This window comes from Ursus arctos, unplaced genomic scaffold, assembly GCF_023065955.2.
Source record: "Ursus arctos isolate Adak ecotype North America unplaced genomic scaffold, UrsArc2.0 scaffold_8, whole genome shotgun sequence".
In the NCBI taxonomy this organism is placed as follows: domain Eukaryota; kingdom Metazoa; phylum Chordata; class Mammalia; order Carnivora; family Ursidae; genus Ursus; species Ursus arctos.
In genome coordinates, this window is record NW_026623100.1 from 79,340,094 (window position 1) to 79,366,625 (window position 26,532).

The window sequence follows — 26,532 nt, forward strand, 5'->3', positions numbered from 1 at the left end:
CCGAGAGGCGCTTGGCTGGAGAGGGGGGAGGGGGGAGGGGGCCTTAGTGAAACTGTTGTCTTTTGTGCAGCCGCCGCTGGCACACCCTGCATCTCGGGACTCGCCTTAGCTGGTGCCGTTAAGGCAGGTGTTCCAGGTTTCTTTCCCCGCGCTTCCAAGGGCGACGTGGTTAGTTTTCTTCCTTTGCTTTCTTATCGGGCTTGATTGCTCCATTGTCCTGTGCAGGCCTTTAAGTGCCTGACAAAATATCAGCAAGGCGTTGATTACGATGCTTCCATGATTTATTTATAGGGAAACGATTTGTCAGCCAGCAATATTGGATTATTTTTCTTTCAAGTTGTTTTGACATAGAGGAAGGTTAAAACCAATGAAGACTGTTTTCTTACTAATAGCTGTTTGTGGAACCATCTCTGCCAGCCGCTAGGGGCGCTGGCTAAAAATGTAGTTTTCCTAGCCTTACCCTCAGAAATTCCCGTTCAGCTGGCCTGGGGTGCGGCTCTGGAATCACCCCTTTCGATTCCAGGGGGTTATTCTGATGTTTTATCATTGCCCACACTTTGACAACACTGAGGACTGAACTTCTAAAAACGTTTAAAGCACGTTCGGGAGCTGATGGAAAGCCAAGGGGGAGTAGTGCTGCGGCTAGGTTGTGTTCTTTGTTCTCTAGCTTTAGTCGCATGGAGACTCTCACCAGAATCTTTTCGGGGTGCTTGTTAAAATGTCAGTTCTGGGCTCACCCCAGATCTATCGGCTGGGATTCTTTGGGGGAGAAGCCAAGGAATATTTGTATTTGACATACTTGACAAGTAGCTCTGGTGCACACAGGTTTGAGAATCCTTGGTCTGCATTCTTTGTGTGAATGATTTCCAGATCTGTTTTTACAAATACTGGGTGGATTAACCAACGCAGCTTTTTTGGAGCACCTCAAATTCAGCCTGGCCAAAGCACCCCCGTGGCCAGAGTGGTGAAGATGGAGGGGACCATCATCCCGAAAAGTCCTGACTTCCTCCTGAATTCCTTTTTTTGTTAATGGGTACACCCTCCTCCAGTCACCGATGCTTGGCATCTAGTCATCCTTGACTTTTTTTTTTTTTTTTTTTTAATCTGCAGTCACATAGTTTCTTTGATTTTTACATCCGGATCTCTCTTCTGGGTATTTTGGTAGGTTAAAATGTCAAATATGGGGGATTTTATATTGTTCAAGATCATATCTGTCGTTTCTTCTTTATTCCCACCACTCATCCCCTTTCCTGTGGGTTGTTTTGGTGGTTCCCTAACTGGTGTCCAGAGTTCTAATTCTTTGTGTTTTTCTATCCTGGACCACATACACTGCTGGGAGATTAACTTTCCTAGGTTCATGCCAGTGTGCCATCTCCCTCTTCCTGCTTTTGCTCAAAAACTGTCAGTTTCTCAGCTTTATCTGTCATTATGTTAGGGCTGTTTAGAAGGCAAGAAACAAAGACTTACTCTTTTACCTCAGGGAAAAGGAGATTTATAGGACTTAATGAGAATCAGCAAGAAATCAGGACCCAAGGCAGCTTCACCTTCTGCCTCTCTCTCAGGAGCTGCATTTGTTCTCTTACTTCTCTATTCATATCTGTTAGGTTCTCTCTCTGCTGACTGGTTATCTCAAAACTGTATCATTTGGCACATGGCCCATAATGACTGAGTCTTTGGTTTCTTATTACCAGTTCTAAAGAGAGGAATCTCATTGGCCCGGCTTATGTTTTTGAGCATTCACATGTCCCAGATCATGTGCCCATCGCTGATAATGGCTGGTGGTAGAAAACAGGGCCGTTGAGGGTAGCAGAGCCTGTGAGCAGGCAAAGACGTACAGAAGAGGCACGTTTAGTACACCTATGCAGTTAGTTAATTTGACAGTTACCGATGATGTTTCTACTTGGTATATTCCTGTAGTAGGTTCTGGTAATATAAGAACAAAGGAGAGACAGACCTTATCCTTGAAGAAGTTACAGATCTAACCAACCACCCTCACTTTCCAGTCTTAGTGCTTACTTTTTACTTACACATTCCATCCATGCTATTCATTGATTCTTGGGTTACACTACGTAGTCACTTGGCTGTCCATGTTTATCTTCACGTGGGAAAACCAGGGTCTAGCTGTGCGTGCTAGGCCAGTTCCTTACAGTCAGGGGCTGCTTTTCTCTTTCTTAGCTCCAGTTTTGTGCCAGATATAAGGTGGGTTTCTTGCCTCAAGAATTTGGAGTTTAGAGTTGTGGACAAGAATGAGTAAAATAGTATATGAGCAGTCAAAATTTAGATATACCCACAGGGATAGGGTCTGAGATCAGGGCCCTGGCCCAGCTTACAGTAAGCAGCCAGTCAGTGGAGGCTTTCAGAAGCAGATAATGTTAGAGCCAATCCACAAGGATGAGTAGGAACTCTCCAGGCATATCTGTGGATGGGTGGGCTTTCTAAGCTGAGGGGGGCAGTAAATGCAGAGGCCTAGAAAAAAAGAAAGTGTGGGACAGCCAAGGGTTGCAAGCAGATTAGTCTGCCTGGACCTGGAAGAGTGGATGTGAGTAGGGAAGCAGCTTTGGGTCAAGGGTGGGAGGGATGGGGCTGGGAGGGGAGACAGAGATGAGGCTGGAATGGCAAGACGGGGCCAGATTGTGAAGGATCTACAGGTCTTCACCGTCATTATCCAGAATTGTTTATGAGTCCTCACTGTTCTGCACAGAGCAAAGCTCTTCATAGGAATTACAGAATTGATTCTTTACAGTGGCTTTCAAAGGCTTTGAGGGTTCAAGTCCCTTGAATAACTTGCTAGTAACAAAGCCATCATCTTTTGTTCTTCCAGCATGAATTTATGGGGACTAACAGAAGGATTTTAAAAGAAGTGTATTTTAGCTCACTCTTGCTTCAGTGTGGCAACTTGATTGAGGTGGGGGAAGACTGGAGAGAGGAGACATAAGTTGGGGGACTATCACATTGATCCAGGTGAGAGATGGTACAGTAGAAATTCTTAGGACAGGTGCCAATACAACGGTTTTCTCTTTTCTGGAAATAGTGCCAATACTATGTGACCTTGTAACCCCTTCCCAACCCTGTGACTATAGTTAATTGGTTCCAGTTGGCACTTGACCCAACCTGGGACTTTTGAATCTGGGAACAAAGAATAGTCTGCTTTCTCTGTTTTGAGAAACTATCTGATTTGGACTAGATAGCTGTTGGCAGCCATATTCCCATTTGTGTAGAAGAAGTTGGTCTATAACGAAACTAGATTAAGTCAACAGAGAATGAGAATTCTACTGGCATTTGAAGTCCAATGGCACCCACCTTTCCCACAATGTGGTTATGGGAAATAAATCAGTATCCTTAAATAAATGTACTGTTTTGCTTAAGCTAGTTTAAATTTGTCCCTTGTACCCAAAGGAGTCTTGATTAGCATAGGTGGTGAAGGCCCTAAACTAGGGCTCTGAGAGTCTGGTTGGCTGATGTCAGATGTTAGGAAATACATTAGACAGCAAATGGTAGTGGTTGTACTCTGGAGAGTGTGGTTGATGCTTTGATACAGTGGACGTGAGGATGGTGTTCCAAGTGGAAGGAGTAAATTGAGCAAAGTCCTGTGTGTGGAGCAGCATGCAGGCAGGGACAACTTTGAGTGCTTCAGCTTGGCTGGGCTGTGAGAGGGAGTGGAGCTGGTATAAAGAAGAGTAGTAGTTGGAGGCAGATCCTGGATGCCTTACTGTGGTAGACTTGACCCTATAAGATGTGAGAACAAATGAAGGCATTGGATATTGGTGACGACTGTTAATAAAAATCTCTTACTGGTTTGCAGTGGTAGAAGTATCATATTCTTAAGGATGTGATTGTACAGCATAGGGAGTACAGTCAGTAATATTGTAATAACTTTGTGTGGTGATGGATGGCAACCAGACTTAGGGGGATCACTAGGTACGCTTGAAATTAATAGGATATTGTATGTCAGTTATACTTCAGGAAAAGTATAACATTCTGGAAAACTAGGAAAGTTTCTAAAGAAAATAAAAATTACATTAATGCCATCACCATTTGATCTGTTTCATTTCAGTATTTAATAATGTATATATTTACAATAGTTGAGCTGTTGTATATGTAGTTGTGTTTTTGTTTTTGTTTTTTTTTAATTTTTTCTGCCACTGAAACATTTGGTGACTGTGTATTATTCCACTGTGTGAACATATAATCATTTATATAATCTCCCGTCTCTTAAGTTTCTTGTTCTTATGAATAAAATTGTGTTGTATTTAAAATCTTTGTCCATGTTTCCTGTGTTTTTAAAATTGATACCTAGGGGCGAAGTTACTGGATCAAGTAACATAACTTTTTTTGAGGATTTTGGCATTATTGAAGTACAATTTACATCAATGTTATTTACCCTTTTTACTGTCCAGTTCTGAATTTTGACAAATGTATATAATCATGCAACTACCACCACAAGCAGAATATAGAATAGTTCCAAAACTCCCCAAATTCCCTTGTACCCCAATGTAGCCTCCTCATTCTCCTTTAGACTGACAACCTCTGATCTTTTTTCTGTCCATGTAGTTTTCCTTTTCCAGAATGTCATATAATGGAATCATATAGTGGAATAGTTTCTGTCTTCTGGTCCCCAGAGATAGACCTCTACTCCATATGCAAAAGACATCACCCTATCCCAAGGCCCCCCAGAGTCTCAGCTCATTACAGCATTAACTCAAAGTCCAAAATCTCATTTGAATCTCAGCAGCTCTCAAGTTCTAAATCTCATCATCTAAATCAGGTATGAGCGAGACTCTGAATAGAGTCCATCTTGAGGCATGATTCCTATCCATCTGTGAACCTGTGAAACTCGAGAAATAAGTCATGTGCTATAAAATTCAATGTGGGGACAAACATGGGATACCAGTAACTGACATTACTCAAGAAGGGGGAAAATGGAAGGAAAAAAGATGTCTCCAGTCCCAAGTAACTTTATTCTCTTAGAGCAAGAATTTTTAATTTTGGTGAACTCTGATTTATCGCTTTTCTTTTTTTTGAGGACCATGCTTTTAGTGTTATATCAAAGAAGTCTTTGCTTAATCCAAAGTAGTCTATATTATCTTCCAGAAGTTTTGTGCTTTTGGATATTTAAGTCAATTTTAGTATATGCATTTTGTGCAAGGTATGCACTGAGGTTTGTTTATTTACATTTGGATGTCCAGTTGGGTAAAACAACATGACTACTTTTTTTGAATTTATGTTCTATCAGTGGTAGATGGATAATAAACACACAATATGATATATTTGCAGTGGTGGTAATTGCAACGGATAGCAAAGCAGGGCAAGGTGGTGGGAGTGTGGGGACCACTATGGAGGATGTGCGAGGTTGTTACTATTTTATATCACAGGGTTAGGTTAGAATTTCCTAATCAGGTGAGTGAAGAAAGTGAAGGAGGGAGCCATGTGCATTTCTGGTGGAAGAGATTTAGGCAGACAGAATCCCTGAGATGGCACAGCGCTTGGCGTGTTCAAGCCATGAAATGGGTAAGGGGGAGTGGTAGGAGATGAGGTCACTTAGAGTCGTTGAGACCAAGGTAACACATGTGATTTGAGTTCTTTGAGAAGCCATTGGAGGGCTTTGAATAAGGATGGATGGAATTTGACTCAGTGCTACTCCAGGTGGGGTTCTTCAGTCAGCAGCTAAAGCAGTGGCATCCTCTGGGAGCTTATTAAAGATGCAGACTCAGGCTGCACGCACACCTACCAAATCAGAATCTCTGAGGGTAAGGCCCAGGCATCTGGGTTTTACAAGCTCTCTAGGTGATTATGATGCATAGTATAGTTTAAGAAGCTCTGGCCACACTTAAATATTTTCAGAAGATCACTGTGGTTGCCTTGTGGAGGATAGACTGTGGGGAAGGCGAGTGGAGGTAGGAAGAATAGTTGGGATTTAGATGAGAACTCACAGTGGCTTGGACCAGGCTGGTTGGGATGGAGGTGGTGAGTAGTAGTTAGATGTGAAAGATGTTTTATAGTTGAAGCCAAAAGGAGTTGCCAATAGGTAGAATGTAGGGTGTAGAGGATGAGATCAGTCATGGATAATTCCATAGAAGAATGGAGCTCGAGCTGCCATTTGGGGAGATGAAGGAGCAGTGGAGCACTTTCTCCTGTTTAGGGGTGGTGCTGAGAATGGTTTGGGGTATGCATCTGGGATTTAGATGAGTTAAGATTGAGATGTGAGTATTGGGAAAGGAGGGGTGGGCATTTTGACAGCTGAGCTATGGGGCCTTGTTTTTACTCCTGCCAGTAGAGGTGTGTTTATATAAGGTTAAGGTTAAAAATGATAATATAGTTAGTACTAAATTAGTTTTTTCCTAATCACAAATTATGTGTATTTTATCTAATCTGCCTTTAACAGGTATTGGAATAAAGATAACTACAGCTTTCTGTGAAAATGTCAGTTCTGATATCACAGAGTGTAATAAATTATGTAGAAGAAGAAAACATTCCTGCCCTGAAAGCTCTTCTTGAAAAATGCAAAGATGTAGATGAGAGAAATGAGGTAAGACCAAGTTTCCTTTTTTTTTTCTTGGTTTTTTTTTTTTTTTTTTTTTACACCCAGTATGGGGCTTGAACTCACAACCCTGGGATCAAGAGTTGGATGCTCTACTGACTGAGCCAGCCAGGCACCCCCTAAGACCAAGTTTCTAAAATTAAATTCTTCTCACAAATATTTGTTGATATACACCAACTACTGTGTACAGGCATTGTGCTAAGGATACAGGTGAGTATGAAATATAAAGTTCTTAAGCTTGGTAAGATTGTTAAAAGTACTTCAAATTCCATACTTTTGGAATACATTTGAACTTACATACATGATTGAATATTGAGTTTAGATTTATGGTTGACTTTTTTTTTTTTTTTTTTAGATGGAATAATCAGTATTTGGGAAGTTTGATTACTTAAGTCTGAAGTGTTTCTAGGGAGTTTTAGAGAGCTTCTAGACCCAATCTTAGAAATAGATTAACTAGACAAAATTTTTGAAATATTTTCTTTAATGGAACCTTAGTTCTCTTTCTGAGTTATTCATTCCATACACTTAGGGATTTTAAAGAGCCTTCGTCTTTAAGAAACAGTTAAATAGGTCGGGTGTTTTGTTTAATAAGATAAGGACATATATATTTACCATTTTCATTAACTTCTATTAGATATTTCTATTCAACAATACAAGTAAGGAAATTGTTGATTTTATTTTATCATGAAGCATCACAATACAGCATTTTAGGGACTAAAAACCTTTTTATATGCATTTTTTAAGTGTCAAAGTTTGTATTTATTTTTTTGAATTTAAGAAAAATAAAACTTTAGGGTGACCTGACTGGCTCAGCTTGAAGAGCATATGACTACTGATCTTGTGATCGTGAATTTGAGCTTCACATTAGGTGTAGAGATTACTTAAAAATAAATAAATAAATAAACTTAAGGGAAAAAACCCAAAACTTTCTTAAAACTGTATTTTCAATGTAGTGTAATTTTTTTGCCAGTGGATAAGGTGATGAAAAGTAATAAATACATATGTATGTCTGTATGCGTGATACATATATGTATCTGTGCGTGTAGACATGTAAAGAGTTTTATTTTTTTTGTTGTGGGGATAAACTTATAAAATTTATCATCTGAACCATTTCATTTGTGTTCAGTGCTGTAACTAATGCGCAATGTTGTGAAATATCTCCAGAACTTTTTCAGATCTCAAACTCCATACCTGTAAAATAGCAACTCCCTATTTCTTTCTCTCTCCAGTCCCTGGTAACTCTCTCCAGTCCCTTCTCTCTCTACCAGTCCCTGGTAACTACTCTTCTACTTTCTGTTTCTATGAATTTGACTACTCTCAATGCCTCATATAAGTGAAATCATATAGTATTTGTCTTTGTGACAGCTGATTTCACTTAGCATAATATCCTTAAAGTTCGATCATGCAGCATGTGACAAGATTTCTTTCCTTTTTATTTTTATTTTATTTTTTTAAAGATTTTATTTTATTTATTTGAAAGAGATAGAACAATGAACGAGCAGTGGGGAGGAGCAGAAGTAGAGGGAGAAGCAGACTCCCTGCTGAGCAGGGAGCCTGTTGCAGGGCTTGGTCCCAGGACCCTGGGATCATGACCTGAGCCAAAGGCACGCGCTTAACCAACTGAGCTATCCAGGCACCCTGATTTCTTTCCTTTTTAAAGCCGAATACTATTCCATTGAATTTTGCTTATGCGTTTATCTATTGATGGAAATTTGGGTGTTTTTCTTCCTCTTGTCTATTGTGACTAGTGCTGCTATGAACATGAATATACACATATGGTAAATTTTTTAAAGTTGTGGAATCAGCAGTTATTACTTTATGATTATGATTATTTTTGACATAGGGGACCTAATTTCATTAAATGTTAACTGGCATAAGGAAATCTTAACATAAAATTTTGTTATTCTATAACAAAATTTGTTATTGCAATAACCTTAGAATAATGATTTTATTGAATCAGCTCATTTAATTTGCATAGCAACATCTATAAAGAATAATGCTGTTACTTATCTTGATTTACAGGTAAATGGCTTAATCCCTTAGTTTCCTATCCCAGATATTATCTGGTAGAACCCAGATTTGAACTCTGTTCTGTTTTATTTCAAACTATAATCTGTTTATGATCTATTGCGATTCTTTGAGTTTTCAGCATAAGTTCATCTAATGATATGCTGATATTTTCAGTGTTCTATATTGAACACAATATGTTTTGGTTAGGTAACTCTTCTGTGATTATGCGTTGTCAATAATTGTTCTAAACAGATAAGAGAGAAAATTTGTAATTGGAGATTGTTCATTGTTATCAAGAGTTATTTACAAAAGTAGTCATTTTATTAGCGTATATTAGCATATTTGGAATAATAAAATGATATTTAAAAAATATTAAATTTTACTTCATAGACATTTTCTATGGGAATACTGAGAAAATAGCTTCACTTGGAAGAAGAAATATAACACATCAATAAGCACAAAATTATATTAATCTTATTCCCATAAGGAATGAAGCATATTTGGTATAGAGCTTCACTAGATATCATGCATGAGGTAGCATTTAACTGATATTAATGGTATTTATTTTTAAAATTTTTAATATTTATTTATTTAGAGAGTGCACAAATGGAGGAAGGTACAGAGGGAGAGGGAGAGGGATAATCTCAAGCAGACTCCACACTGAACATGGAGCCTGATGTGGGGCCTGGTCTCACAACCCTGAGACCATGACCTGAGGTGAAATCAAGATCAGCTGCTTAACTGAATGAGCCACCAGGCAACCCCTGATATTAATGGTATTTATATCTAGGTTAGTATTGCATCAATTGAAATTGGAGTTTTAAAATAATGATTTGAAACAGCCTGGATTGTTCAGTTATGGCTCAGTGTGAGGGTTGGAGAGAAAGTAGCTTTCCCAAGGCCTTTTTTGGCATTTTGCTTCTACAGCTTCTGATAAAATTTAAATTTTATAGAATTTTGTAAAGTTGTGTGGATTTTCTTCTCTTCTTTCTTGACCTTAAAAGTATTTAATTACTTTATGTTAATGTGTTTTGTTTCTCAGTTTTGAAAAGGTCTCCTAAAGATTACATCAATAAAATAAAATAATGTGGGGAAAATTGCCATACTGTGTTTAGCATATAATTGCTGCCATCAGTAAATGCTAATTTCTTGCCTTCTTTTCTCTCTGCTTTGTTTGTAAGCTACGTAGCTCTTGGCCTGTGAATATTCTCAATGATGATAGATCTTTGCCCTTTGTAGAGTAGTGAAACTCAGCTCAGCTCAACTCTCCTCTCCTCTCCTCTCCTCTCCTCTCCTCTCCCCTCCCCTCCCCTCCCCTCCCCTCCCCTCCCCTCGGAAAGAACAGAAAGTTATTCTCAGCTCTTCTTGGTACAAGATTATCGTGCTGAGGTTGGACAGTATTCTCCTAGGAAAATGAAGTGGAACTTTAAATTCATGGGGTGCATTTTGTTGTGTGCTTAGAAATAGAATCGGAGGGACATTTCAAAGAAGAATTTAAAAATGTTTTAGTTTCACTACAGTTATTGGAAGAAGTATACATTCTTCAAAGGTTTGCTTTAAAGGGCAATGGTTATTGAAATCTGGTACATCTAAATAAATAGAAGTAGGACTACCTAGGAATTGGGAAGAGCAAAGAGATGTTGAGTAGGAAATATGTTTGCATTGTAGTCTTCTGGGAAGCTGAGGTAAGTATGGGACCTGTTGGGGGAACTTCAATTGGTTCAGTGTTTGCTCTAATGTCTTTTGGCTTGAGGTTATTATAAGTGGAGTAGGGGTTATGTGATTCTATGTATTCTGGGAAGCAGTGGACTTGGGGTTTACTGGGATGTGTGGAATTAGGTATGGAAGGGGCCTTTAGTGATTCATTTCGAAGTGAAAGTATAAAGTTGTCATAGCTGTTTCTAAGTTACTCTATCTCCACAAATGTAGTTACAAGATTGGTTAAGCAAGAACTAATAGAATAAGTAAATGTTTTGTTATAAGGCCTAGCTTATAAGGTAACTTTTCTTCTATCTTTGAGAATCCAGTAAAACCTCATAGTAACCTTTTTCAGAAATTATTTATCTTTTTGATTAGTGTAGCTGTAAAAGGTGTATCAGTTGAGAATGCACGTAATAGCTCCTAAAATAGTGTCTTAATCAAAGTAAGGTCTTATTTTTCTCACATGATGACAAGCTGGAGGAACCATTCCAAGGTTGATATGATAGCTTCAGGGTATCTTCCCAGGCTCCTTCCTGTCTCTCCACTCCTCACTGAGTGCTGGTGACTGCATGTCAGCCATCTTGCTACAACTCCAGCATTTGTCTACGTATGGGGCAAGAAGATGGAAAAAGACATGCGAGCTGAACTAGTCTAATTACTGAGCTGTCCTGGGAGACTTAGCTAGAGCAGTATCATGGGATCATATCCAGCTGCAAGTGAGGGTGAACAATGTGGGTTTTTTTAGCTGAGCACATTGCTACCCCTAAACAAAATCCCGTCACTCTGGATACTGGAGAGACAACTAATAGTAATAGTTTTTGCAAGAGAAACAAATGACTATTCAAGTCTTTCGTGTGGCTTGTTTCTAGTTAATCAAATTTATATCATCTTTCTTATTTGTGTTATAGGTATTTATGCACATCTATGTTATTTTTTCCCTCATACTCTAGAAGCACCTGTCTCTGTGAACAATCTGAAGTGTGACTGTGACCCCAGAAAGTAAACAGAAAACTTCTGAGTCTCTGGAGTTACTAATCTGAAAACTCTGATGTAAAATTCATATATCCTTAGGGCCATGGATTTAGGATTAATTGGCTTTAACTTATGTATTAGACTAATGACTTTGTTATCTCACTTTTTATCTCAGTTGATTAGAAGGGGGAAGGATGCTATAGAAAGCTTGTGTTAGAGCTGACAGAGGCAAGCTTGGTGTAATAATTGATGTCTGTAGTTATGACTCAATTGTAAACATGTTGTTTAAGATAATCTGTTTAACAAGTAGTAATGTGTGCACTGCTTTTTAAAATAATGGTTATCATAAAATATAATCAAATTTAATGTTTAAAGGATAAGCGTTTTCACCTGGAAAACCTATTTGTGCGTAATACCTCATTCCCTAATGACGTTGGTTGAATGACATATAATTTAGTATTCATTGTTAGATAAGAATGTCTGTATTTAATGCGATTTACTTTTGTACTTTGTTTAAATGAGTATTTGTGTTTAACTCTTTACTTGTATTATTCTTATAATAGCATCTGTTGTATTTTGTCAGTTATTATAATTACTTGCTTTTTTTGTATATTGCCATTGACAGATTTTTTAATTCTTTGAGCCTTTGCTCACTCATTTACTCAACAAATACTTGAGTACCTGTGTGACAGCCACTGCCCTTCACACTGGTGATACAGTATTATTATTATTATTATTTTTGCATCTACACTTATGTTGATTTTTTTTGTACAGTGTAATATTAGTTTCAGGTGTACAATTTAGCGATTCAGCACTTCCATACCATACCTGATGCTCATCATGACAAGTGCACTCCTTAATCCCAATCACCTGTTTAACCTATCCCCCACCCATCTCCCCTCTGGTAACCAACAGTTTGTTCTCTGTAGTTAAGAGTCTTTTCCTTGGTTTGCCTCCCTTTTGGGGGGAATACAGTATTAAGTTAAAAAAACAGACATGCTTCTCACCCTCATGGAGTTTAGAGCCTTTAGGAGAAATGGACAATAATAATTTGTTATTCATGCAAAAATAAGTAATTACAAACAAGGATTAGTATAGTAAAGGCAAATTAGAGGGGGTTATTAGGCTTCCTTGAGGGGTTGATGTTTGACCCAAGAGCTGAAGGATGGGTGGTAGTTAACTAAATGGATGAGACCGAGGGAAAACTTTGTGTGAGGGTCCAAAGGTGGGAAAGAGCGTATGGGTAGGTTGGTGAGGAGGAAATGGCACAGAATAAGTTTTGAGGTAGTCCTGCGATGCATGGCCACTGTAACTATTTTGGTTCTGGTCCAAAAGAACAATTGAAAACCACTGAGGATTTTATGCAGAGGAACGATGCCATATTAGCATTTTAAAAAAATTACAGATATTTTCCCCCATACTGATATACACATAGTAAGAAGATGCTTAAGTAAATATTTGTCTAATTAAACTTAATTTTGGGGTAAATTTTTTCCCATATACCTTAATATGTTTTAACACCTTTGGTACTGTCACTGTTAGCCCAGTGCTGCTCATCTGTTTCATGCCACGGCGCTTACAGAAGATGACCATGTGTGTATTGTACTTGCGGTAGATGAGTCTTGCTGCTGGAGGGAACCCTTCCCAGGACCTGGCTGCCTGGGCCCTGCTGCACTGTCTCAGAGCTCAGGAAGTACTGTATCTTACTACTGTGGCTCATTCCAGGCATGCAGGCTGGGCAACTGTGGTGTAATTAGAAGAAACTTGAGTTTAATGAATTAAGGTTTTAAGGAGGTCTTAAAAAACTATATACATATTATATATAGCACCTATATAGTTTTTATTTATTGTTTTATTTTCCTCCCTCTTGCCCTGATGAACATCTTAAATATACGGTTAAAATCACATTCTATATCATATTCTATCTGGTATTGTTAGAAAGTTTGTTTACCGTAGATATGCTAAGATTTTTATATACATTGTGGTAATTACTTTTCAGAGCCTAGTATTCATGTTTACTTTTTTTTTTTTTTTTAAAGATTCCATTTATCTACTTGACAAAGAGAGACAGCCAGCGTGAGAGGGAACACAAGCAGGGGGTGTGGGAGAGGAAAAAGCAGGCTCTTAGTGGAGGAGCCTGATGTGGGGCTCGATCCCATAACGCCGGGATCACGCCCTGAGCCGAAGGCAGATGCTTAACCGCTGCGCTACCCAGGCGCCCCTTCATGTTTACTTATTTTAAATGAAACTGTAGTGCCCAAACCAGACTACTAATGCGGTAGTGAAAAAATGTTTCAGGGATTCCTGGGTGGCCCAGTCAGTTAAGTGTCTGTGATTGGCTCAGGTCATGATCCCAGGATCCTGGGATCGGGTCCCATATCGGGCTCCTTCCTCAGCAGGGAGCCTGCTTCTCCCTCTGCCGCTCCCCCTGCTTGTGCTCTCTCTGTGGCAAATAAATAAATAAAATCTTTAAAAAAATGTTTCATTTTCTCTTTGACGTCTGTATTCTTAGCAGACTGAAAACTTAAGATTTCAAAGGTGTTTCTAAATTTGAGAAATTCTGTAAACAATGTTTAACGTACCATTGTGAAAATGTAAGTGTGATTTATTTAACTGTGGCATTTCATAAAGCCTTCTGTGTCTTTTATATTCTCTAGTGTGGCCAGACACCATTGATGATAGCCGCTGAGCAAGGCAATCTGGAAATAGTGAAAGAATTAATTAAGAATGGAGCTAATTGCAATCTGGAAGATTTGGTATATATTAAAATAATCTACTTATTTGTTGTCTTTTTCTTTTCCTTAACTTTGCTCTTTGTTTTTAAGAAGTGATTCAAAATTAGTAGATTACAGTTGTTATTTCAGATCTATCTTAACTTTGCCTAATAACATGTTAAGTCAGTTTTTTAAAGGGGTGATGCAGGAGAGAAATTTTTACCTTTTTTATATGCTGGCTAACTGAACATAATAAAATAAAAAGACATTTTTACTTTAAATGAAAGGTAAGACAGCTCTTCATGTTTTTTAAATATAGATGGCACTGGCTGAATAGGAGCACATATACTTGGATACTTATAGCCTTTATTTAAAAATAAAGGACAGTAGTTTTTTCTTTACCATGTAGTTTCTAAATTTATCGCATGGGATTGCCTTAGTTTAATAGCCTGTGAATGTGATGACAGGCTCTTTAATTTCAATTTATAGTAATGGTTGCCAGCCACAAGGATTAGCTTTAAGGTTTTGATAGTCATCTTTTCTGTTTTTAAAAAACACAGTGTGTGATTAAATGTCCAGTGAAAAGACTGACCAAGCAGTTGTGAAAGCACTTTTGTACCACTGCCGGGATGCCGGATATGTTCTTAACAGCTTGCGCTGCAGTGTTATTTTAGAGTAGTTCAGAGTGGGTCAAATCATGTCAATTTGGTATGATCATTTGGTATGTAAACTTGAATTTATTTTTCCTCACTTTGCATTGTTATTTTTGGTTCTGAAATGGTAACATTGGTGACTGTGTGTTTAAGGATAACTGGACAGCGCTTATATCAGCATCAAAGGAAGGGCACGTGCATATTGTGGAAGAACTGCTTAAATGTGGGGTCAACTTGGAGCACCGCGATATGGTATGTACGCTGGTTATGATATGTTGTTTAATTAGCTGGAATCTTACTGACAGTAATAGATCTGTCTAGAACATTGTATTTTTGTGTGTGAGATTATATTATAATAATGCTTTTAGGATATGGGGCTGGGCATTGAAACGACTCTCAAGAATGTGTGAAAACCCAGGTGATGTAATGACCATGTTTTAGAATATTCTTAGTCATCATTTTCAGTTTATTTCAGAGTTTAAAATTCAGAAATATTATTAAAAACAGCTCATTAGCTTTCAACATACCAATGTTTTAAAACTTAGAACGGTTTCCTTTAAGAGGAACTTTAAGAGGCACAGTATAGTTTTAAAAATATTTTCAGTTGTTTAAAGTTATAACTTTCAGAATAATATTTATAAATTTATTTTAAAAATGTAATTGTGTTCAGACATGGCATCTATACACATTACAAGTTTAACAAGATATGATTAATTATCTTAGCTCTTATTTGCTCCTGTCATCTTCTTAAAACATAAAGATGAAGAAAGAGATCATTTCTAGCTTATTTATTCTGCAAAACATTCAGCCTTTTCCAAAGTTGATTTTAACAGTGGAAGAGAGAAAGGAATTGATCTGCCTTGATGTGTAATGCACGTGCCACTTTGCTGATAACGCTTTATGAAGTGCAGGCAGTCTGAGTTTTTAAGAAACTGCAGCATTCTGCCATCTTGTACTTACTATTATTTTACACAGTGTGTTTACCTCTATGATCTTAAATGTAATCTCAGACTTAAGTAGGTGGTATATTTATTTTTACAGGAAGATACAGAACTGTTTATATCCTACTTATTTCTGAAAAGAAGTTAAAGTATATTGCTATAAAAGTTTAGGGAGAGAAGATCATGATGTCAGTATCCTAGGTAGAGGATGGGTTGGTATGGCAGGCAAGAGTAAAATGTGGTGTTCTCATCTTATAAAGTAGAAAGGAAATGTGTGGAGTTACCTAGTTCTCAATATTTTATTAAAGGCACCAAATCAGTTCATCAGATGAATTAATGTTAGGTACCTCTTCTATGCCTGGTCTCTTTATGTGCTTTAGCTTCTCTGTGGTTAATTGACTTCTCAGAACAATCCTCTGGGCTAGGGATTAATTTTGTTCTCAATGTATACAGTTCAGGAAATTGAAACTGGAAGAAGTGCCCTTTGCCCAAAGCAATCAGGCTGAGTTTTGAACCCAGGTCTGCCTTACTCCAAAGATTTTCTCCTCTATTGCTCTTCCACATATTTTAATAGGGAGTTAGGAACTCTAAAGTACACATTATGAATGTGTCAAATTTAGTAAGATTTGTACAAAATGACCTTAAGCTTTTTTAGTTTTCCATATGTTTCTTTATTTCCTGGGGAAACTGAAGGCTTTGTCTCCCTGAATAGTTAGTGTTGAGGGACCCTAACCTCACAGGATTGGGTGGGTGGTAGTAACTACTGACCTGTGAGGGAAGACAAAGTCCCTGGGACTTGTGTAGGAGAGGAGAGTGACCGCCAGGGGTTGTCTTGGGATTCAGGAAGAACCAGGATATAACATCTCAAAGTCTAGTGAGGATTTTTTTTTTTTTAATGTAAGGATTTTTTTCTTAAGAGGACCTTTGTGGGCGCTAAACTAAAGGTATTCAGTTCTAATCTTTTCATTTTGCAAATTTGGGCATAGTTTCCGCCTCGATTGTTGCGTAGGGAGACATTACACAAATTAAAAGGAGAGCATGATATTAAAACAATTCTGGGCAGGCATTTTAAAGATTAAAATGTTGGTGTATGTAAGACTTGACTAAATGCCAAGCTCTATAATTCAACCTAGATAAATTGTCATCCTTTCCTTGTCTTTTATGACCTTGACCCTTTTGAAGATTACTCCTCTGGCATTTTTATTTTTTATTATTTTATTTTATTAAAAAAATTTTTTTTATTAGAAGGAGAGGGAGTGAGTGCATAAGAGCAGGGGGAGGGGCAGAAGGAGAGGGAGAAGCAGTCTCCCCGCTGAGCAGGGCACTGGATTGGGGGCTTGATCCCAGAACCCTGAGATCATGATCATTTGAGCAGATGGCAGAGGCTTAACCAGCTGAGCCACCCAGGTGCCCCTCCTCTGGCATTTTTAGGATGTCTCTTAATTTAGATTGTTTGATGTATCTCATGATTAGATTGAGATTGTGCTTTGTTGGGAAGGATAGCACAGAGATGGTATTCTCTTCTCAGTGCACCACTTCTAGGTACATGATAGCAAACTGTCACTGATGTTAACCTTGATCTCTTGGTTAAGGTAGTGTCTGCGAGATTTCTTCACTGTAAGATTACTATTTCCCCTTTTGTAATTGCTAAGTATTTTGAAGAAGATACTTTGAAACTATACAAATGTCCTGCTTTTGATTAAACTTTCACTCATTTGTTTTAACATCTACCAATGTATCTTTGGTATTATAATGGTGATTTTTCTACTTCCTTCATTCCCTATACATTGATTAATTTGGATTCTTCTGTAAGGAAGAGATCTTTCTCTTTCCATGTCTCTCTCTATGTATCTGTATGTAGTTAGATTATCTTTAGATATATATAGTCTGATGAGTATTTATTTTATTCTTTAGGTTATCTAGTTGTGTACTTACTTTCCTGCTCAGGTTGTTCCAACTTTGACCATTGGGAGCTTTTTTGCCCTTTGGGATGCCTTTTTTTTTTTTTTTTTTTTTTAAAGCACTTCTTACTTTCTGGCATCACATACTTCAGGCCCAGATTTATCTTGTATTTTTCCTGGCTTATTTTCCTGGTTATCAGCCCTGGAATCAATCAGTTTTCCAAGGAACCATGGTTTCTTTTATTGGAAAATGGTATTGAGAAACCAGTATCTTGGTTTAGGTGTTAGGTGAGCTTATTGTTACTGGGGTATCACTACTTGTAGTCCTTCTCAGTGGATAGACATAGAAGAAAATATATGTCTGTATACTAACTCTTGTATATACATGCATCTATTTCTGTATTTGTGCATGTATTTTTCTTTTAAAGAGACCAGGTTGATACTGCCAACCCAATTCATTATAACCTTTTCCCTTTCCTTAATTTGTAACTCTTCTCTGGTGGTGAGAAATCTGGCTCTATTATCCACACAATATATTTACTTACTGGTTCAACTCTAGTATACAAATAAAGCAGTTCCAGAATTTCTAATCGATACTCTGAGAGAAACAGATTTACCAATACAGTGTTTGTGTACAGTTCTTTCTGTCTTTAACATTACAGTATTCAGTCAAAATATTGCTTTCCGAAGTTACCTAGGGTTAGCTTCTAAGTAGTTATGTGATTATGTGATTCATTTGTAATATAGTTAGATTCATTTGGCTCAGTCTGTATTCAATTTTTTCTTTCCATATTCTGGCTGATTTTTAAAAAATTTGCATACAGTAAAATTCACTCCTGTGGTGTACAGTTCTGTGGGTTTTGACAGGTGCGTAATGTCTTATGTCACCACCACGTTCTACACAGAGCAGTTCTACCACCTCAACAGTACCCCCACCTGCTCCTTTATAATTATCCCCTCCATCCACTCCTCAGCCGCTGGCCACCACTGATCTGTTTGCCCTTTCTACAATTGTGCCTTTTTCAGATCGGGGCAAGTATTTTTTTAATCTCCTTTTTGGTGATGATGAAAGAGACTCAGAAGGATTAAGTGATTTATGTTCTCAGAACCAAATGTGGATTTAAATGCTGGTTTAAAAAAAACCAAAACATTTATTTCTTTGTATGATTTGATTACATTGGTCTTTTTTACTGAATTGCATTATAGCTGAAGAGAAAATTGCTTAAAATAAAAAAGAAAAGAAAATTGCTCTTGTAGTTTAGAAAACAGAATGTCATCGTGACTTCATGGAAGTCGTGATCTGCAGATCTCTGCCTCAGTATCCTCTCTTTTTTAGCAAGAGGTGCTGTAATGATATGGGATTTACAGGATGTGTTTAAATGTGGGGGTTGAATATGATTGCTAGAAATCCTCTTTAGAAAAAGTCTAGACTCATACAGGAATATCTAGGGACATAGTGTTTCGAAGAAAAAATTTTTGGACAACCAAAATAAATCTTGGAAATTTGAAAAATCTAACATGAATGTTCTCTATTTTAGTTTCCATGATATAGTGAAAATTTGGAGTAATCATGTCTGGAATTAAGAGATTTGACTTATTTCAGATACTATTGTGTATTTGGGGAGCTTGGGAATTTAAAACTACATAGCAGTGCCTTAATACACCATGGTTTTGTATAGAAATATTTAAAGAAAGAACTTCATTAATGGCTTTTTTTTGCTTGGAGATGACCAAAAGTTTTCTCTCCCCCAATCCTTTTTTCCTTAGGGAGGATGGACAGCTCTTATGTGGGCATGTTACAAAGGCCGTACTGAAGTGGTAGAGTTGCTTCTTTCTCATGGTGCCAATCCAAGTGTCACTGGTTTGGTAAGCGTTCACAAAAATTTCACTGTAATATAAGTGGTAAGTTCTTTTAGGTAATACTTAAGGCTGATTTTAGACTTCATATTGGATAGAAATTATCTAGCTCTTAAAAATAATAATGCAGGATGTGATTTCAAATCACAATGAGAATTTTTTTCTCAAGCTAAGCTTATTTCTCAGCTTTTACCAACAAAAAGGCAACTCTTAGAGCTTAAATGTTAATTGTAGCTATATAACATTTCAAAGTCATCTTGCCTGTTTTCTGTGGGTATGCATTCTTAATCTAAACTTATTTAAAGAAAAGGGGTGTTTACCAAATAGCCATACCATTTTTCTGTACATTTCTTTACATGGTAATACATGCATTACTACTCTGCTTGAGACTTGATCTCAGACTGCAGATTGAGAGATTATCCTTCTGATGGAGGACATCCTTTTATACTGTATACATATGTCAGATCATCATGTTGTACACTTTAAATATCTTGCGATTTTATTTGTCAGTTATACCTCCGTAAAGCTGAAAAAAGGAGAAACTTACTCAAGTTAATAGGATTATATAAGTTATTGGAAGAATTATACCTTTCTCTTATTAGTCTTTCCTCTTGGCTAGATAATCATATTAAATACATTAATCTGTAAAAATAAATATATATACTTATTAAATATTATATATATAAATATATATGTATTTAAGGTTGAGTGCATTTTATTAGCTTACTGTGTCTTATGAGTATTATATGTTTTTGTAAAGTGCAGAATGATCTGTAACTTGATTTTTTAAAATATTACTTTGTATTACTCCCTTTATTATTTACTATTCTTAGCAAATGTGTGTTGTAAATACCCACCTAAAAGATTTTTCTTTCCCTCCCTCCCTTGCATCCTTCCTCTTCATCTCCGTCTGCCTACTTCCCCACCTGCCTGTCTCCCAGCAGTACAGTGTTTACCCAATCATTTGGGCAGCAGGGAGAGGCCATGCAGATATAGTGCATCTTTTACTGCAAAATGGTGCTAAAGTCAACTGCTCCGATAAGGTAGGTCAGCGGGATCTTTCCAGGTTCCAGTCCATATTGTGTCTACTCAGTATGTGCAAGTTTTTACATATGATCTCATGAGACTGTGCTGGCGAATCTTCTATTTATATTTATGAATGTATTTTATATAGATAGATACCTCATAGGTGGATTCCTTACACATATTACCTACTGGATGTCCCTCCATTGTTTTGTTTACATCACATTCATCATTCTCTGAAAAATAGATAGGGATGATTCTATATTTTCATTACTTGAATTTTCTATTGTAACTCTTATTCCTAACTGTAGTCCTAAGCTGCTTTCTATGTATGGTTGCCAGAGTGATCTTTGTAAAATTTAGGTTTAGTTTTCTCTCTCTCTCTCATGCCTAAAATGCTGAAGACATCAATCCCTTGTATGATGTGTGAAGACAGGCCTTGACTCCCTTTCTGCCCTTTCTCCTGCCATCTGAACCCTAACACTGCCTTGCTTGTTAGACTGCCAGAGGATGTGGGTTCCTGGATTCATCTGTTTTTAGCCCTTCCATGCCTTGCGTGTGCTCTTTCAGTGTAGAGAGCTCTCCCCTCCTCGTCTGCTTTACTTTCTGTTCATCCTTCACACTCATTTGCCATCCGCTTCAGAAAATTTTTCAGAATTTTGTTCTATTCAATTTTAAATCCTTAATATTCATCCTAAACATTTGATAAGTATTTAATTAGAACTTGACACATTGTGGGCAACTGTAATCTTTTCAAATTAATAACAGTTCAGTGAAATATAGGAAAATAGCTAATAATTAGACATTTTTGATAATTGGAATATATTCTGAGCATAAATTTAAGTCAAACAGTATTGCTTAACCTGATGGCAATGTCGGGAATCATCTTATGTTAATCTGCATGGTGCTTTTATGGGTGTATACATATGTAGAAAAATCAAGTAGTACATTTAAGATAGATGTATTTTATTTTATTTATTTTTTTAGATTTTGTATTTGAGAGTGAGAGAGAGTGGAGGGAGGGGCAGAGGAAGAGTGAGAAGCAGACTCCCTGCTGAGCATGGAGCCTGACCCACCAGGCTCAATCCTAGGACCCTGAGATCATGATCTGAGCCAAAGTCAAATGATTAACCAACTGAGACACCCAGGTGCCTCCTAGATTTTTTTTTTTTTTTTTAAAGATTTTATTTATTTATTTGACAGAGATAGAGACAGCCAGCGAGAGAGGGAACACAAGCAGGGGGAGTGGGAGAGGAAGAAGCAGGCTCATAGCGGAGGAGCCTGATGTGGGGCTCGATCCCATAACGCAGGGATCACGCCCTGAGCCGAAGGCAGACGCTTAACCACTGTGCCACCCAGGCGCCCCAGGTGCCTCCTAGATTGATGTATTTTATACACTTTATGTAGGTTATGCTCATTTTTAAAAAGTATTATCTAAAATAATAGGTTAACAAGGACTGTAAAGAGACTATTGCAAATACAACGTGTCACTTAAAAATTTTATTTGGGACTGTTCGTTAATTCAGAATGGCTGTCTTCTATTTTTTTTTTTTTCTTTTCAAATTCTTGTTTAAACTCTAGTTAGTTAACATACAATGCAATGTTGGTTTCAGGAGTAGAATTCAGTGCTTCATCACTTAGCATACAATACCGCACTCATCAAGATTGGCTGTCTTTTAATGCAGACTAGTGAGGTTTTATTTTATGTCCGAAGTGGATATGGTTCTCTCTGTTGATGTTTCTGATTTGACACTTTAGTATGATGGTGAAATCTTTAATTTCTCCTTCTGGCCTATTGAGAAATGCTTTATATGACCTCGCATTCAGTGTCCCTCCAGAATCAGGTATTATGCTACTACTCTGTCACTCTGACATTTTGAGAAAATGTTTAGTACCTCCTGTGTGCAGTACCATGTATCTGTACTAAACACAGAAAATATAAAAACAAAGTTCCTCAGTCGTACTTGCCACGTTTCAAGTGCTCAATAGCCATATGAGACTAGTGGCTACTGTATTGGCCAGTGCAGAATTATAGAGCATTTCCATCAGCATAGAAAGTTTTGTTGGACAAGCCGTTATAGAAAGTAGGTGTTTATTACATGTTTATTTCAATCTGTAGTCTCATGTAGTTTAAGATCATTGTGGGTATTCATGTGTCTTTTGATTGCCAGACTCCCCAAAGACAGAGCATTGCTTTTATGCATAATGTACATTCTCTGAAATCTTTTGAATCACATTCCAGCTGAAGGTGCTTTTAAGTGCAGTTTCTAGGGAACTTTATTTTATCAAGTTTAGTGGCTGATTTGCGGGTGGTGGTTAAGAGCACAGACTGAAGCAGGCCTGTTGGGGTCATGGGTCTTTTTCTACCTCTTAATAGTTTTGTGACTTTAAACCTGTAATTAATTTCTCAGGGCCTCATTTGCTCTCTGTGAAAAAGTGATATTTCAAATTCTCCTTTTTTGTGTGATGTGGATTACATGAGTTAACCCATGTAAAGTACTTAGAATTGTATTTGTCATTTGGTTGTTATTTTTGCCTGTAGTCACACTGTTGGACTTTAAATTGTATTTCACAAGATACAGGAAGCAGTGAAAGCTTGTTGAAAATTAGAGGCTGTATGACTTTATGATGGAAAAATTGTCACTAATTATAGAAGTTAAAATTGGTTAAGTTTCATGTAGTGGTTAATCATCTCTTCAGGAGAAGGAGACTGGGGAAAATGTGGCTTATCCAGGATTAAAATTATAATTTGTATAAACAGTAATTTAAGAATACTCAATATGATTTTTATTAAAATTTGTGTTGAGAAAGTTTCTTTTACTACAGCTCTGATAATAATTTTACATTTATTATTAATTTTTTATAGTATGGAACTACCCCTCTTGTTTGGGCTGCACGGAAGGGTCATTTGGAGTGTGTTAAACATTTATTGGCCATGGGAGCTGATGTTGATCAAGAAGGAGCTGTAAGTATCTTTTCTGTTTAATAAACCCTGTAATAGAGATATGTTTTTAGTTTTAAGGGAGAGAATATTCTTTCTTAGTATATGTCTAGAAAATTTTCCCTGTAGTTCTTAAGTGATACTTAGGAAAAACAAGCATTTTCTTTCTACTATCCTGATAAATATATTATGTTCTAGATAGTGTGTACTGTAAATATATGCTTTTAAGGATCTGTTGCTAATGCATGTAAATTTTGGGAGGCTAAAACTATAAAGAACATCTTACAGTAATCTTACTATTGATTGAATCAGTAGTGAAATATTCTTTAAATCAATCAAAATAATATAATTTTTTGGATATTTTTAGCTGTGACTTATTTTCCTCCTCTAATAGATTTAAAAATGTCAGAGATCAGCCGTCAAAACCTAGAAAGCTTAAAAATTGGTTCAATACATCCTACCTAGTAGCAATTATTAATTCCTTATTGAGCACCTGCTGTGTGCGCAGCCCTGTGCCAAATGTGCTGGGGGTACTGGAGAAGCCTAACGGATGGCTTTTCCCTTGAACTTGTGAGATTATGGTTAAAGGAAATGATATTTATGCACAAGAAATAATATAGAATATTCTTCATAAAATTAAGTATTCTATGAGATGAATCATAAAGTATTGAGAAGGGAAACTACCAAATCTCTGGCTGCATTGTAACAAAAGTGGACTCTAAATCACACTTGGCTTAATACGAACCAGTTCCTCCTATTTTCCATATTGGCAGATGCTACTAATTGCTGACCTTTACAGAGTATATAATATTTTAGTGCTATGTGGCTATGTGGAGAAAGAGCATGATTCTTTTTTTTTTTTTTTTTAAGATTTTGTTTATTTATTTGACAGAGAGAGACAGCCAGTGAGAGAGGGAACACAAGCAGGGGGAGTGGGAAAGGAAGAAGCAGGCTCCCAGCGGAGCAGGGAGCCCGATGTGGGGCTCGATCCCAGGACCCTGGGATCACGCCTTGGGCCAAAGGCAGACGCCCAACAACTGAGCCACCCAGGTGCCCCTGAGCATGATTCTTAGACGGTCATGAAGTTCATACCTTTCACTTTCCTTTTTTCTGGACAGTTTATCCAGAGGATAAGTGGCTTATTTCTATGATTTTTGATTCTTGCAGGATTTTAAAAGGCTATATTATTTTAATATGTGAGAGAATTATGACTCAGTTTGGGAGGCTGATCTAATGACTGAAATATTTCAATAAGGAAGTTATATGACATCTCAATATAGATCAGTTTTTCAGGAAGCAACCTTAAATACTTCTTTCGTTAATGAGTCAGGTTCTTCTATTAAGTGATGTATTGCTATAAATTAGATGTGCAGCTTCTATTTTTTTTTTAAGATTTATTTTTATTTAGAGAGAGAGAAAGAGAGCATGCAAGCAGGGGGAGGGGCAGAGGGAGAGAGAGAGAGAGAGAAAATCCACAGGCAGGCTCCCTGCCGAGTGTGGAGCCTGATGTGGGGCACGATCCCAGGACTCTGAGATCATAATCTGAGCTGAAATCAAGAGTTGGCCACTTAACCATCTGAGCCACCCAGGTGCAGCTTTTAAAAGAACCATAAAAATGAGATCATTTTTGAAAATGTGGTTTCTTGATCACTGTGAAAGACAGAAGAATATATTATACTTTACTGAAATATCCTATAGCTATTAATTCATTGTTTTACTTCAGTTTTCCTACAGATTTTTATTGTAAACAACTCTTTGTTTGAAGCCTGGTTCACCTTATTTTGGATTATTTTAATTTAGAATGTGTTTCCTTTTGAATCATCCCGTCTCATCTCATTATATTAGTGAGAGGGTCTGTTTATTGTCAGCAAATCCAGTTTCAGATTATCATTTGAAGAGTTGAATGTTGTAACTATCCTGTTGACTCAAGAAAATTAATGTATCTTCAAAAACAGAAAATAGGCTCCCTAGCCGGTTTTGGTATGTGACTGGTTATTTATATTGGCATTTCTTTATCAGATATCACTGTTAATAATAGACCACCTTTTGGAAAACATCAGTTTTATAACTGTGGCATAAATCATATTTTTTCTAGATTATACTGATTTCTTGGGCTGGTTTTTGTTTTTTAGAATTCAATGACTGCACTGATTGTGGCAGTAAAAGGAGGCTACACACAGTCAGTAAAGGAAATTTTGAAGAGGAATCCAAATGTAAATTTAACAGACAAGGATGGAAATACAGCTTTGATGATTGCATCAAAGGAGGGACATACAGAGATTGTACAGGATCTCCTCGATGCTGGAACATATGTGAACATACCTGATAGGGTAGGTTACCTATTTGAGATTTTTCTTCTAGTGGTAACATGATGGAAGATTATCTTAACTTCTCACACCTTTCAGGATTCTTCATGTATGCCTTTTAATAAAAGATAAGTTTTATTTCTACCTCTGAAACTGAGAAGTTAAAATGTATTCAATCTTTGTGAAGGGTGTTCTTTTTAATCTTTGTCAGATAATATTGTTACTGAAAATGTCACATGTATTGTTAATCTGTCACTGTCCTTGATGTCTGTGACTGTAGTGTTGCTCATGGCTGGTGTTATTCATTTTCCCAAGGCTTCAGTTACACTTAGAATTTTCAAAGTTGTACCTCTTGCTCTAATCTTTTCTCAGAACTCTACACTTGCATTTCCAACTGTACTTGAACTGTCTGCTTGAATGTTTGATGGGTTTTAAAAGTTACAGCAAAGCAGATGTCTTGTTTGGTTCATCCCAACCCTGCTTTTCCTTCAGTGTTCTCCATCTGAGTGAATGACATCACCATTCACCCTGTTGTTAATGCCCCAAGTTCTATGCATTAGCCTTGATTTCTCTTCCCCACCCACCACATCTAATTCTTCAGCAGGTCCCGTTGGCTCTACCTCCAGAACACATACTGTATCTGTCTACTTCCCTTCCCCCAGTTTTAATAGGTTGCTTCCACTACTTTTTTCCTTTCTAGAACAAACTGATCTTGTTGCTGCGTTAGGACCTCTTCACCAGCTATGCTGTGCTGGGAATGCTGATCTTCATGATCGCTGTGTGGCTGTTTCCTCCTTGTCATTCTGACCTCAGCTTAAATATGAGCTCCTCAGAAGATCTTCTCAAATGACCCAATCCAAAGTCACTGTCCAGTCACTTTCTATGACATCACTATATTTTAATTTATTTACATGCCATTTGTCTAATTTTTTATTTGTGTTTATTGTATGTTGTCTGTTTGTCTCGTCTAGACTG

At 37.3% G+C, this 26,532-nt stretch overlaps 1 protein-coding gene across 12 annotated transcripts in view; it reads left to right on the forward strand.

Moving 5' to 3' along the window:
- Nucleotides 1-26,532, forward strand: part of KIDINS220 (kinase D interacting substrate 220) — a 95,501-nt gene that overhangs the window by 580 nt on the left and 68,389 nt on the right. For 6 of the 12 annotated variants that reach the window (XM_044390152.3, XM_057309416.1, XM_026518447.4 and 3 more), the window contains exons 2-8: nucleotides 6,383-6,526; nucleotides 13,879-13,977; nucleotides 14,742-14,840; nucleotides 19,198-19,296; nucleotides 20,229-20,330; nucleotides 23,177-23,275; nucleotides 25,384-25,581. In XM_044390152.3, coding sequence (XP_044246087.2) covers nucleotides 6,419-6,526; nucleotides 13,879-13,977; nucleotides 14,742-14,840; nucleotides 19,198-19,296; nucleotides 20,229-20,330; nucleotides 23,177-23,275; nucleotides 25,384-25,581 — 804 coding nt within the window. In that variant the 5' untranslated portion in view covers nucleotides 6,383-6,418. The remainder of the gene's footprint in view (nucleotides 1-6,382; nucleotides 6,527-13,878; nucleotides 13,978-14,741; nucleotides 14,841-19,197; nucleotides 19,297-20,228; nucleotides 20,331-23,176; nucleotides 23,276-25,383; nucleotides 25,582-26,532) is intronic. The other 6 variants (XM_044390153.3, XM_026518477.4, XM_048222479.2 and 3 more) reach the window with 2 other exon arrangements.